The 13,463-nt window shown below is 37.2% G+C and overlaps 2 protein-coding genes across 7 annotated transcripts in view; one reads left to right on the top strand and one right to left on the bottom strand.

Moving 5' to 3' along the window:
* Positions 1-13,463, top strand: part of NUDT2 (nudix hydrolase 2) — a 101,324-nt gene that overhangs the window by 44,072 nt on the left and 43,789 nt on the right. The window lies entirely within an intron of this gene.
* The window catches only part of KIF24 (kinesin family member 24), a 79,064-nt gene that overhangs the window by 34,830 nt on the left and 30,771 nt on the right, over positions 1-13,463 (bottom strand). For all 6 annotated transcript variants that reach the window (XM_072728080.1, XM_072728077.1, XM_026008962.2 and 3 more), the window contains exons 3-5: positions 10,644-10,833; positions 4,777-4,874; positions 428-643 (exon numbers count right to left, since the gene is read on the bottom strand). In XM_072728080.1, the coding sequence (XP_072584181.1) occupies positions 428-643; positions 4,777-4,874; positions 10,644-10,833 (504 nt within the window). The remainder of the gene's footprint in view (positions 1-427; positions 644-4,776; positions 4,875-10,643; positions 10,834-13,463) is intronic.

Here is a 13,463-nt window from a genome sequence, read left to right as displayed (position 1 = left end):
CATTGATCCTTCCTCTCCCACTCCCCCTGCATGTGCTTTCTGTCAAATGAATAAATAAAATCTTTAAAAATAAATATTCAGGGGATCCCTGGGTGGCTCAGCGGTTTAGCGCCTGTCTTCGGCCCAGGGCCTGATCCTGGAGTCCCGGGATCGAGTCCCACATCAGGTTCCTTGCATGGAGCCTGCTTTTCCCTCTGCCTGTGCCTCTGGCTCTCACTCTCTCTCTCTGTGTCTCTCATGAATAAATATATAAAAACTTTAAAAAATAAAAAAAAAGAAATATTCATCTGATTCAAGAAACTTATTTCACAAAAGGGCACAAATATAACAAGGCCTCGCATTAAATCCCATGATTCCATGATCCTGTGGGACTCTGGCCTAAAACAACGATTCACAGATTTATAGTTTCCCCACTCATAATCAGTACCTTTTTCTTCTATTTAAGAGGTCATAAAGCTGTCCACAGTAGATTTCATAGAAGCTGATCCACACGAAGAGGTGCCTTCTTGGCTGGGATACTTCTAGTTGCCTGAAGATATCTTTGGCAGCCAGAGCATAGAGTCCTGGATTCTGATGAGTTCCTATCATGGTGTAGGTCTTCCCGGCACCTGTCTGTCCATATGCAAAGCAAGTGGCATTGCCTCTAGGGGAAAAATAATTTGCATAACATATATACTAAGAGAAATGCTAATCTACACATAGATTTTTCATGACAAAAATCAGAAACAGAATCCTGTTTATAGCTGACAAAATTCAACTATACGCATACAATCCTTTAAGGAAAGGACAGAGCTTTACATTATAAAAATGTAGGAAGAAGAAAAAATATTCTCAAAGAAGTACATGAGTTTTTTAATAGGAATTTGTTATGGAACTGGTTATACCATAAGACAACGGCCCCACATTTTAGAGATCAAGTAGACGATTTTGCCTTAATCCTAAAAGGTAAGTTTGATGAAAGAAGTAATAGAAAATTGGAATGCCTGGGTGGCTTAGTTGGTTAAGTGTCTGTCTTTGGCTTAGGTCATGATCCCTGGGTCCTGGGATCGAGCCGTGCATCGGGGTGTCCCTGCTCCTTGGGGAGCCTGCTTCCCTTTCCCTCTATCTGCCACTCCCTCTGCTTATATTCTGTTAAATAAATAAATACAATCTTTAAATAGAGAATTAAAATAAATACAATAGACAATGGAAGACTATATGAACAAGGTGTTAGTGACTACTCATAAACATTAAGGAAGTTTAGACAGAGGTAAAATCAGTATAAGCAAAATAGTTGAGGAATGACTCAGAAGAGCTTTTCAAATTTTTTTTTTTTTTTGTATTTATTTATGATAGTCACAGAGAGAGAGAGAGAGAGGCAGAGACACAGGCAGAGGGAGAAGCAGGCTCCATGCACCGGGAGCCCGACGTGGGACTCGATCCCAGGTCTCCAGGATCGCGCCCTGGGCCAAAGGCAGGCGCTAAACCGCTGCGCCACCCAGGGATCCCTAGAAGAGCTTTTCTAAAGGCCTCAGTTTTCACTTTCATTAATAAATAGGTTATTTGTGTTTTTAAGATTCCTTCTAGCCCTGACATCATGTGATTCTAAGTGAGAATCACTATTCCCGCATGTGGGTGGGTATGTGTGTGGTTAGGACTGTGAAGAACTACAGAATTAGAGGTGAAGAAGAAAGACAGAGACTAATCTTCTGATCACATGTTTTCAGAGGAGCTAGAGGCCAAGATTATCTGAGTATCAGAGGCCCAACTATGTAGTGCAGAGCAGTAAGTGACCATAATGTTAAGTAGTAAGCAGCTATTGCAGACTCTTGAACAGGAATTGCATGGATGAATGATAAAAGTAGCTTCTTGCAGCAAGAAAAAATGTCTATGTACAGACACAGAGGTAAGGGGATACTGGAGGTGGGCAGAGAGATTAACATGAAGAAAGGAGCCTGAAGCCAGAAAGAAACCAAAGAATGAGTAATAGGACAACGGCAAAGGAACCATGGAAGTGTGAGAAGAAAGAGATGGTAACTAATCAGATTTAAGCTGCTTGAGTAGAGACCAGTTACTCCTTGTCTTTTGAATCCAGGCTCCCAGCTGTATAGGTACTTGGATACACTGGTAGAGGCAGTGTGAGGAAAAGCATTAAAGGAGGAAAATGTGAACAAACTACAGAAGATTCAGCAGAATGAGACTAAAGAATAATATCTACCTTATCTTCAGAACATTTTTTAGTTTTTTTTTTTTAAGAGAGACAGAAAATGTGAAGAGGGGAGGGATAAAGGGAGAGGGAGAATGAGAATCCCAAGTAGGCTCCATACCCAGTGCACAACCCAGTGCGGCACTTGATCTCACAACCCTGAGATCATGACCTGAGGGGAAATCAAGAGTAGAAAGTTTAACGACTGAGCCACCCAGGCACCTCATCTTCTGAACATTTTAGAGATGTGCTTTTTGAAAAACAACAAATATGGATATGAAATGTCTCTTATTATGGTTCACAGAATGGATGCATTTAACTTGTACTTTTTAAAAAAAGATTTATTTATTTTAGAACTAGAGAGAATGAGAGCATGTGCGTGTGTGCACATGCATGAGCAAGGGGTGGGGCAGTGGGGAGGGAGATGGAGAGAATCTCAAGTAGACTCCCACAGGGGGGCTCAATCTTATGACCCCAAAATCATGACCTGAGCCAAAATCAAGGGCTCATGCTCAAGTGACTGAGCCACCTAGGCACTCTTGCACCTCTTATTTTTTAATTGGTACTGGCCTAACATTCAAATTCTAACTTTAGAAACTTGCTCTCTTAAAAAGTACTCCCTAGACTTGGTGCATAAAAAATTGAACCTGAAAGGAATCTCAGTTTTTCAGCCTGCTCAGAATAAAAAAAAATTTAATGACTTCTACAAAACAACAATAAAAAGAAAAAAATTGGGCAAATGAAGTTATCTGAATGGCCAATGAGCACATTTCTGAAAAGATTCTCAACATCATTAGGCATTTGGGAAATTCAAATACAAACCAAAATGAGATCAAGTTATATACCCATTAGATTGGCTGAAATAAAGAAGACTGATGATGTTAAATATGGTGACATAGAAATGCAATTCACAGGGTGCCCCTGATACTTCCTGCCATACTCATGCTCTCTCTCCAATAAATAAATAAATCCTAAAAAAAAAATGTTTTTTAAAGAAGGAAATTCGATTCACATATATTGCTAATGGGAATATAAAATGGGTATGTGGAGGTGCCTGGGTGGCTCAGTCGGTTTAAGCATCTGCCTTCAGCTCAGTCATAATCCTGGGGTCCTGGGGTCAAGCAACACATCAGGCTCCCTGCTTGACAGGGAGTCTGTTTCTCCCTCTTGTGCTTGCTCTCTTGCACTCTCTCTCAAATAAATAAATAAAAATCTTTTAAAAAAAGGGATCCCTGGGTGGCGCAGTGGTTTGGCGCCTGCCTTTGGCCCAGGGCGCGATCCTGGAGACCCAGGATCGAATCCCACATCAGGCTCCTGGTGCATGGAGCCTGCTTCTTCCTCCGCCTGCGTCTCTGCCTCTCTCTCTCTCTCTGTGACTATCATAAATAAATTAAAAAAAAGTTAAAAAAAAAATCTTTTAAAAAAAGAAAATGGGTGTGTGGAAAACTGTTGGATACTTTCTTACAAACACACACCTATCCAATGACCCAGTAATTCCATTTCTAGGTTTCACCCAAGATAAATGAAAACATGTCCAAGAAAAAGACTTGACCAAGAATGTTCATACAGCTTTTACAGCTTTATATTCCCAAACTGGAAATAATCCAAATGTCCATCAACAGGAAAATGGATAAGTTGTGGTATATTTATAGAAAGGAACATTATTCAGCAATAAAAGCTATGGATACATGCAACACGTACTAATACCAAAAAACATTATGCTAAGCCAAAGAAGCTAAGCATAAAAGAACCTATATGGGAAGGATTCTATTTCTGTGACATTCTAGAACAGGCAAAACTAATCTATAGTAAAGGAAAGGTCAGTGGTTATATAAAACTTGAAGGTGGAAGTTGGAGATTTACTAGGAGGGTACATAAGGAAACTCTCTGGGAGTGATGGAAATGGTCTACTATCTTGTTTGAGGTATTGGTTACTTGGACAAATACAAGTATCAAAACTCATCAAACTTGAATACTTTTTAAGATCTGTGCATCTAATTTTATTTGAATTATATTTCAATATTTTTAAAGTTCTAAGAATTATTTTTAAAAAGTCAAAATACTCTGGAATCCGTGATTCTAGCAAGCTGTTTGGCATTTTCTATCTATACATGCCTATATTTTGAATAAACAACAGAGTCCTTAGTGCCTTTTCGGTCCCATTTAATGTTTATTGTGAATAATTATTTCAAAATTAAAAAAATACATCTATAAAAAACAGGTGACAGTCACTTACCTATCCCACTTCAATGAAAAGAGTAACTGAACTATGGGTAGGATATTTAATTCCTATTATCAAAAGTTCAAACTACAACCACTTAAGCCTTTTTATTCTGAGGACTTTGATAAAATTATATTATTATTTTTTTTTTGATAAAATTATATTATTGACAACTTATATTTTTGCTGAAATTTTCTGAATGCTTGGTAAATCCAAAAGAGACAATGCACTCTTCAGAAGAGTCTAAATTCATCGGATTAAAACACAAATTAATGTCTAATTCAAAAAAATAAAAAACAAATGATACTTATAAAGAAATATGTTATGGAAAACAGTATGAACCAAGCGAAGCAAATAATAACTATCATACCCATTGAAAATATGCTGAATGAGTGGGTGAGTAGTCTTCATGTATACATCCCGATTGGTGCATGCTTCACCAAAGACTTCATCAAAATAAAAAACATGCTGAAAAAGAAATGTGATTTTTATATAAAGAGGTATTTTCTGGGTTTTCTTCACTATTCTAGTAAACACATAATAAAGGTGCAAGTACTTTTTCAACTAATAGTAACTGACTATGACAAACTTAGAGATAAATAAGCAATCAATAACTATCAAATGATAGGGCTTTCTTAAGATCTCTGTAGATATGTTCTTACAATGTAAAAACAAAAGCACACGATTTTTGTTCTTTTTCTTTTTTAAAAGATTTTATTTATTTATTCTGATAGAGAAAGAAAGAGGCAGAGACATAGGCAGAGGGAGAAGCAGGCTCCATGCAGGAAGCCCGATGTGGGACTCGATCCCGGACCCTGGGATCACGCCTTGAGTCAAAGGCAGATGCTCAACCACTGGGCTACCCAGGAGCCCCGATTTTTGTTCTTTCTTAAGTAAATTATGAGTACAAGACAGCTAATCCTCCTTAGGTCCAGGAGAACTGAATTCTATGGGGGTTATCCTCATAGCCCAGCTAGGACTAGCATATTTGAAATTTGGAGGAATTATAAAGGAAGACTTCCATTTCATAGGTTACATAGCTGGTCTCCCCCCCCCCCCCCAATTTTATTTATTTAAAAAAGATTTTATTTATTTGAGAGAGAGTGAGCAAGAGAGAGAGCACAGGAACAGGGGCAGAAGGAGAGGGAGAAGCAGACTTGCTTGCTGAGCAGGTAGCCTGACTTGAGGCTCGATCCCAGGACCTTGGGATCATGAGCTGACCTGAAAGCAGATGCTTAACCAACTGAGCCACCCAGGCACCCCTTTTTATTTTTTAAAGATTTTATTTGAGAGAGAGTGAGCGCAGGGGTGGGGGGGTGGCAGAAGGGCAGAGGGAGAAGCAGACTCCCCACTGAGCTGGGAACCCAACATGGGGCTCCATCCCAGGATCCAGAGATCATGACCTGAGCCAAACACAGATGCTTGCTTAACCAATTCAACCACCCAAGAGCCCCCAAAGCTGAGTTTTTAATTCCATGAACACTTATTGCTCAGCTGGTAACATGTATAGTTGCAGTAGGCACTTCAAAAGGCCCAAAGATATAGATATTACCCTACCATCACCCCAACTTCACACCTAAAGATGTGAATCCAGACAAGTATACAAATGATTCTAAGCTAGAAAACCTTTGAGAGATAAAGTACATGTGGAATTCAAAGGAAAAGCATATTCCTTCTGATTGGGAGAGACATTATGAAAAAAGACTGTACACAGAAAGAGCCATGCAAGAAGAAGAATTTAGAGGTAGAGATGGAGGCAGGGGAAGATATTCTAGCATGGGAAAAACCTCAGCAACAGTCAAATGAGAGAAGCACAAGGAACATTTAGGAAACAGAGAAGATTTACTGTGGTTGAATCATAGGATCTTGGTAGATAGAAAGGTGAAATAGAAGGCTAAGAATAATGTATTAGGACTATGTTGCATGGGTATTAGGACAGTAGCCTTAAGGACAGAATGTTCATATTTAATTTAGCAAATAGTGGGTAGCCAATAAAAAACTTTGCAAAGGAAAGAGATGCTCTGAGCCATTTTACTGGAAGACTAATCTGGCTTCACACTGCGAAAAGACTAAGCACAGGGACACTGGTAGTAATCCAATGGTAATCCAGAGATTTGAATTCCCAAATCTTAACATCTGGTGGATTATCCTCTGTTTTAGAAGGGTCTAAATTCAATGATGACAGTAAAAATAAAGAGATGTATGCATGAGAAATTTGGCCACTGCCTGGATATGAGTTGGTGGGGAGAGAAAGTAGTCCACAATCCCCAAATGAATAAACCATGATAATCTGGAAAAGGATAGAAGACCCTATTAAACTGGATCTGGAAAGAATTAACTTAGCAGCAATAATCATTTGGATAATTAAGAAGCTTATTATGTTGGCAGACCAACTAACTCTGAGTAAAAAAAATCCTAATTTCAAGCCTGACTGTAGTGTAATAATGGCAGTCCATGTGCAATGAATGAGACATTAAGCCCTTTCTTCTACTACCTCTTGGGCATACTCTAAATATACAGTTGAGAAAAATTGCATGGGAAAATCCAGCAAAGTGAATTTGGGCCAATTTACTGTGTGAGTCACTCTATTCAGGTCTGATTCAGTCTTGTGTATCATTACAATACACTGGAATAGAAATTTGCTAGGTCACCTGAACAGAAATTATTCAATTATTGTTGAATGTATTAGAAAATATCGCCAAAAGTTAGAAGGTGAGAAAATAATGAATCTGTGCAGCATGATAAAGAAATCTGTGAACTTTTAGTGGTATGAAATATGTGATAGGATTTTAAGAATAATAAAATGTTTTTAACTGCTGAATCTGGGTGACAGGCACATAAGGGCTCATTCTACTTTTGAATAAACTTGAAAATGGCAATAATAAAAAGTAAAATCTATTTCTAAAATATATATATTTTTTGGCATTTCTCAGCAAAATAAAAAAATGATCACAAGTAAATGTGAAAACTTTTTAAATTCCTTTACTTCATTGAGTATTTGGCTATTCTTCATCTTCTTCTATAAGTGCCTGTAAATAACTTTACTTCTTGAGTATATATCTTAGAAAACACATTGATTAAAGGCATTAGTATCTTTCCTTCCAATAGGACTTAGGTATTGATTTTTCTAGTACTTCTGTAAATATCCTCAATGAAAGATATGTGAACATGTAAGATTAGTATTATTATTATAATTACCGCATATATTATAATATATATTTATATTTTTTAAAGATTTATTTATTCATGAGAGACACAGAAAGGGAAAGAGAGGCAGAAACGTAGGCAGAGGGAGAAGCAGGCTCCATGCAGGGAGCCAGACGTGGGACTCGATCCTGGGTCTCCAGGATCAGGCCCTGGGCTTAAGGCGGCGCTAAACCGCTGAGCCACCGGGGCTGCCCATATTAATATATATAAATATTATAAATGCTAGCAAAAGATATCTAAATACATATATTCCATAAAGTCCTTTGCATCACATATATTTCATTTGATCATACTTAATTAATTAGGTTGTATTAATATACACTTTAGCCCTGATATGATCAGAGTTCCATATTTTATTTTCAAATAAGTTTTTCAGATTATTAAAGTAACATGTATTTATAGAATATCTCTGGAAACATAGAACAGGTAATACTGGTTGCCTTCAAGGAGGACATAGAATAAGCAGGACACTTTTCACCGCAGTCCTTTTTGTATGTTTTGATTTTGAAACAAATCTATGTTACTCAAATTTTTTTACTTTTTAGGGGCACCTAGGTGGCTCAGTAGTTGAGCATCTGCCTTTGGTTCAGGTCATGATTCTGGGGCCCTGGGATCAAGTCCTGCACCAGGCTCCTCTCAGGGAGCCTGCTTCTCCCTCTACCTATGTCTCTGCCTCTCTGTGTTTCTCATGAATAAATAAATAAAAATCTTTAAAACATTTTTTTTGCTTTTTATATAAAAGTAGCATGCTGATTATAGACAAATTTAAAAACATGGAAAACAGTAAAGAAGAAAATAAAATTATCTACAAATCTTACTACCCAGGGATAGCCACTGTTGACTTTTTGATATATTTCAGTGCCATCTCTTTGTTCTATATATATTTCTTTATTTAAGAAATGGAATGAAATATATAAAAATTTGTTTCCTTGTCCTTTCACACATTATGTTGATACAAAATTAAATGCTAAGCAGGATAGCACATTGCATATATATGATCATATATACTAAATAACAAAGAAGATTTGAAAGTACATTTAATTAAATGGATATATATAAACCTATTGTTTGAATTCTTTAATAAATTTAAAAATTAAAACCCAAAGAGTCTAGGATCAGTATTTATTTGCTAGGTTTGCTATCAACCTCCTTTTTCTTCTTTCCACTTAAGGAAAGAAAAGGGGGTGAAAGCCCTCCCAGCACTTGTATTATGACATTGATAGGTAAGGACTTTGACCTATGAGAGCAAAGGTCCAAAGTTCAAACTGCAGAGAAAGTGCTATGAAAACTATGGGTGTTCAATAAGTATTGACCAACGGTAATGACAAAGAAGTAAGGTTATTATGTTTTGGAATAATGGAAAAATACAAAAGATAAGACAATGCTTCTTTGAGGGAATTACTGTGACAGAAGCATCATTAAGGGCTTCTTGGGTAGATGGCAACTGGACAGGACTATTACTATGGTTATAAGTAGACATGGAACTAGATAACATTATAACTAATTGACATTTAGACCATCTTCAAAATAAATACCTCCCATCTAGACCTAATAGATTGTGCATTGATCAGCAGTCAATAATGCTGTTAAAGTAATTGGGTTGTTTATACAGTGGTCTAGTAATTTAGTGCCCATAGAAAGACTCAGTGGATTACTTTGAATGTTGCGGTGAAACCCAATTTTGATAACCAAAGAAAAAGATGAACAATGCCAAATATAAAAGAGGGGGAAAGTGTTAACAATTTGACTTCAGTGTTAACATATTTATTCCAGGAGAGTAAAATTTCAGCTGACTAAGGTGAAATGCTAGCACAACAGATTACTCACCACTTTTCTTCTCTCTACCATTCACTGGGTTTTGAGACAAGAGAGCAAGAGAGAGAATAGTATGAATGTAATATGAATATATATAGAGGCAGATTAAGAGAGACTTGAATTCCCAAATCTTAACATCTGGTGGATTATCCTCTGTTTTAGATTGTTTAGAATTGCTTCAGGGCAGCCCAGGTGGCTCAGAGGTTTAGCGCCTGCCTTCAGCCCGGGGTGTTATCCTGGAGACCCAGGATCGAGTCCCATGTCGGGCTCCCTGCCTGGAGCCTGCTTCTCCCTCTGCCTGTGTTTCTTCCTCTGTGTGTGTGTGTGTGTCTCTCGTGAATAAATAAATAAAATCTTAAAAAAAAAAAAAAAAGAATTGCTTCATAATTTTAAGAGTACCTAAATTATGGCATCTTCCATCCATGGCCTGCTGCTTCCATAGGAGACTGAAGTTATTGCAAGGTTATCTATCTGCTTGAAATAAGTTCCTTTCAATATCAAACTCTTTCTTCTTGGACTCTTATCTTTCTGGCAGGGAGTGAACACTTTCTTATGTGTCTAAGTTACTAGTGTTCTATTTAAATCCTTATATGTTAGATGTAAAAGTGAAATCATATCCCTGGACTGCATTTACTTGCTATAATCTATTCTATACAAAGTAACCTGCTCAATTTCCACCAAGTTAAATCTAAACCCAAAGACAGTTGAGAATCAAAATAAGCAGTTGAGTGGCTATCTGGAATTTTGTTGCTCGAAAACATATCCTCCATATTAAACTCCAGATTCATACTCATAATAGTAAGTTCATACTGTGAGATACAGGCAAGGATTGAGACTGACTATGGGATCATCTCAGAGTCACTCTGGGGCATATACTCAGTGACTAGTCCTACCTACCACCACTACATTCTTTTTATCCCCTTAAGACCCTTTTTTGCCAAAGAGGTATAATAACATTCATGTAAAATGTGTTAAGCGAATATATGATGCAATTCTATAGCCTTAGAATGCAGAAATTACGTTTTTGTTTCCTCCATTGCACTATATTTGTTTAAAATGAAGGTCCAGAGTATTAATGATTTATATCACGTATGAATACCAACACCCAAAGCAGAAATTGGGTTTTAGAATTTGTATGCTATCATTAAAATAAGAGCAAAAAAAATCTACACACTTGATCATATTAATTCCAAACACAAAAGGAAAGCATCATACCTGCAGAATATATTGTGTAAGGTCAACTGCTTCTTTCTTTTCATGAACAAGTAGCGTTTCTTTGTCTTCTACAGTAACAATATTAATTTCTCCACGACGTACCTCCCTCATGCCCAAAGGGCGTTTTCGAACACAAACTCTAATTTTCTCCATCTCAGTCCAAGGATTCTCTTTCTCTGAGGTGTTCTGTCTGATATATATTTAGAAGTGGGCTTTAATTAATAATAGGATAAGGCTACTTAAGAGGTCAAAGTATCAGTATATTTTATTTTATATACACATTACACCTAACTTATATACACATCTTACATATATAAAAAGCTTTCTCAGTGTCAACTTTAATATGTAACTTATACATATTAGGTGTATAGAAAGTTCTTTTACTAACTAAATCCTCCTGATTACTTCTATCTCTATCCCTAATCCACTCCATCCTCTGTCCTGCCAAAACAAACAAAAAAACTCCAAAACCCTAAGAGTTGCTCTAGCTCTAAGCCATATGTTTGGCTTCCAGATGTGGTCTTCCAAAAACTTCTATGTGTCTTTCTATATATCCCCCCAAATCAGGCTGGTTAATCCTCAAAATCAAACACAGTTATGTTTTGATCACTCCTCCAAGGCCTTTAAAATACCTAAAACCCATATCTATTGCTTTTTCTCAATCCAATTATTCTTATACATTTATTGTTTTCTTGATCATTCAATCTAATTTCTTTTTTTTATCCTACCTGGGATCACCTTGATCCTTGAATACCTTGAACTAGGTGGTAGGTTTCAATGCACTTTTTCTCTGTTCCTCCTGGTATACTCTGTCCTCCCTTTGTCTTGCTCTCTCAGTTCCTCTTTTTATTTACCTGATATGTATTTGTTAGAACACAATCCTGTATTTCTTCTTCCTGGGACAATTTTACAACTGGTGCTGCCCACCACTATCAGCCTTCTATTCAGACGCATTTCTTCTCTGGCTCTGACTTCAATGAACTTAACAATCTTAACAGCTAGAATATTTGATGAAATATTCCTTGAGCTAGGGATACAAAATTCACCAGGTTTACTTACTGAGTCTAATGGGGCTATATACACTTATCTCTAACAACTGACCGTTTACCTATATAGAAATTCCTCTTAACCTAGTAACAAGAAAATAGGATTCTTGAAAGTAGTTTACCAGATCAATGCCTTTGGTCCATATACTAAGATTGCCTTAGCAAGACAAATTAGTCCCTTCCTTTTACACTTTAGAATTTGATTAATAGCCCCTAAAAACCCTTTTATAATAGATTTTACACAGGATATTTCACTATATAATTGTTTCATATCAATTTCGATTTTCTGAGCCCTCCAACTGGCTGGAAAATTACTTTTTGCCAGGATTTTATTTAAATTAGTAAAAAGGAACGAATAAAATTTCTATATAGTGCATAAAGGACTACACCAGGCTTTTAAAGCATTTAAGGGAGGGAGGGGCAATGAGAGAGGGAAAGAGAGACTCTGAAGCAGGCTCCACACCCAGTGTGGAGCCCAACTCAGAGCTCAGTCTCATAACCCTGAGATCATGACCTGAACTGAAATGAAAAGTCAGACGCTTAATTGAGCGACCCAGCCTGCTTCTCCCTCTGCCTGTGTCTCTGCCTCTTTCTGTCTCTGTGTCTCTCATGAACCAAAACACAGCAGACTTTTAAAAATGTACCATTTTGAGGTTAAGTGTGGCAAAATCTTGACAATCATTAAAAGTAGATGATGGGCAGGTAGGGGATTCATTGTTCTATTCTCCCTTCTTCTGCATATGTTTGATTTTTTTAATAACAAAAAAATGTTTTAAGATTTTATTTTTTCATGAGATACAGAGAGAGAAGCAGAGACACAGGCAGTGGGAGAAGCAGGCTCGCTGCTGGTACTCTATCCCAAGACTCTGGGATCACGCCCTGAGCCAAAGGCAGATGCTCAACTATTGAGCCACCCAGGTGCCCCCCAAAACAAAAATTTAATGCATTATTTTAACAAGGGCCTGTGTCAAAATTTTTATTGGGAAGTATTAAAAACCAATTGTATAAAGCCAATTAAACGGGATAGAAAAAGTCTTTTTCAAAATTGACTAAGGACTCTAGGATGGATCATGTGGTCAAAAAGACTACAGTTTTCAAGTCAAGGGGCAAAAAGGAATGAATGTTCTGCTAAAAGGCTCTGTTTCTTTTTTAAAGATTGTATTCATTTATTGGAGAGAGAAAGAAAATGAGTGGGAGGGGGAGGGGCAGAGAGACAAGAAGACTCCTCCTTGAGCAGGGAACTTGACACAGGGCTCAATCCCAAGGACCCTGAGATCATGACCTGAGCCAGTCAGACACTTAAGCGACTGAGCCACCCTGGTACCACTAGAAGGCTCTGGTTTTAATGCCCAACATTCCTTAGAAGAGATAAGCTGTATCTTCCTGACATGAAGAGTTAAGACAGCTGGAGTTAGGTCTATTTAAGATCTCTAAATGCATTAGACTTTTATTAATTTATTTTGAGCTTACTTGATTTGAGGCATCCAAAGAGAATGCACTTTGGACAAGATGACATCCTAACAGTAAGCATTAAGTTGGTGAGGGAGTTTCTCAGGGTTCTAAAACCTTGACTGCTACTTAGAAACATCTGGGTGAGAATATGAGAATTATTGGGAGGAAATGTCCTTTCTAATCTCTATTTCCCTCACATAATAAAGAGAAGAGAGATAAAATAATGACATTAAAAGTAAGAAAGCTCAATGGAACAGCTTTCATTCTGGGTTTGTGATGTATAAACCTTGATAAGAGCACTTACCTCACCATATGGTTGTTT

The sequence above is a fragment of the Vulpes vulpes genome, chromosome 12 (genome assembly GCF_048418805.1).
Source record: "Vulpes vulpes isolate BD-2025 chromosome 12, VulVul3, whole genome shotgun sequence".
Lineage (NCBI taxonomy): Eukaryota > Metazoa > Chordata > Mammalia > Carnivora > Canidae > Vulpes > Vulpes vulpes.
This window is presented reverse-complemented; position numbering and strand designations above follow the sequence as displayed.